General features: G+C 47.2%; 1 protein-coding gene across 3 annotated transcripts in view; it reads left to right on the plus strand.

Annotated features, from left to right (window-relative positions):
* LOC118414148 overlaps positions 1-1,076 on the plus strand; it is a 3,472-nt gene extending 2,396 nt beyond the window's left edge. Inside the window, exons 2-3 of one of the 3 annotated variants that reach the window (XM_035817980.1) lie at positions 349-531; positions 815-1,076. In XM_035817980.1, the coding sequence (XP_035673873.1) occupies positions 349-531; positions 815-1,038 (407 nt within the window). In that variant the 3' untranslated portion in view covers positions 1,039-1,076. Of the gene's footprint in view, positions 1-344; positions 532-814 lie in introns of all 3 variants that reach the window. The other 2 variants (XM_035817981.1, XR_004830912.1) reach the window with 2 other exon arrangements.
* The last annotated feature ends 6 nt before the right edge of the window (positions 1,077-1,082 follow it).

Below are 1,082 nucleotides of genomic sequence, written 5' to 3' on the forward strand. Positions count from 1 at the left end.
TATAAACTTAACCAACAAAGTTGTTTACAATAGAATTTATAAACTAACAAAGTAATTCTTGTTCACTTAACGTTCATTTTCTTAAACGTTGTATTACGAGATATCTCTTTAAAAAAACGGGAAAATATGTCCCCATTCTTGTAATACTTTTAGTGAGGGGACAGAAAATCCCGGCCTAAACCCCGGGAAAATGTGTCCCTATTCATCTGTTATACATTAATTCAATAGGGGGCAGAGAATCCCGGCTGTGTGTTTAAATGTTGCTGTGGGCCTTCGTACTTTTTAGGCCACGCCCACCGTGTAAGGGGGACCGATTTTCCTGGGGTACACTCATTCCTGGAACACCGGACCCCACATGTGTGTTTATCTTCACCACCTCGGCAGCGAGGCTCTCGTGGGAGACTTCAGAGCGTCGGACTGCACCGTCGGGGATTCCTGGCACCTCTGACGTACAGGCATGGGCTCTTTTGGGGTACCCCAGAGCACCGGTTCACATCAATAAGATCACGGTGGAACTTCGAGGGAAGAAGGGTGGGTTTGAGTAGTAGGGTTTGAGGAGTTGTGGACGGTGTAGATAAACGGGAATAAATTATTTAGTATAATTTACGGAGCTACTCACTATCCCGAGGGACACTGTTTTCATATGAAAGTAATGTGTTCATATGATTGTTTTTTTATATACGACTATTTACCCCCGCCCCACCCCGCTCGGTTTACATTGACAAGCGCCTTTGCTTCTGGTACCCACATTGTAGGCAACGCAAGACTTTGTGTGTCGGGAGCCACTTTCTCACAATGCTGTGTTTGTTCTCAGTTACCCCACCCGTCAGGACTGTCACGAGAACGCCAACAAATGGCAGGGACAGGCAAAAGCGCACATTCCCGCGGTCCGGGCAACCAGAAATCTCCATTTCCAGATGGGCCAGTCTCACAAGTTCGCACGGTGATGTCAAACGAACTTTCGCAAACTTCACACGCCTACACATGCTACAGAACAACACTGCTTTCGCGGTCCACGGGACAATCGTCTACTTGTGATGGTCTGGGTGATGTCCTTCCACAGGATTTACAGCCTACAGCCC

This window comes from Branchiostoma floridae, chromosome 4 (genome assembly GCF_000003815.2).
Source record: "Branchiostoma floridae strain S238N-H82 chromosome 4, Bfl_VNyyK, whole genome shotgun sequence".
In the NCBI taxonomy this organism is placed as follows: domain Eukaryota; kingdom Metazoa; phylum Chordata; class Leptocardii; order Amphioxiformes; family Branchiostomatidae; genus Branchiostoma; species Branchiostoma floridae.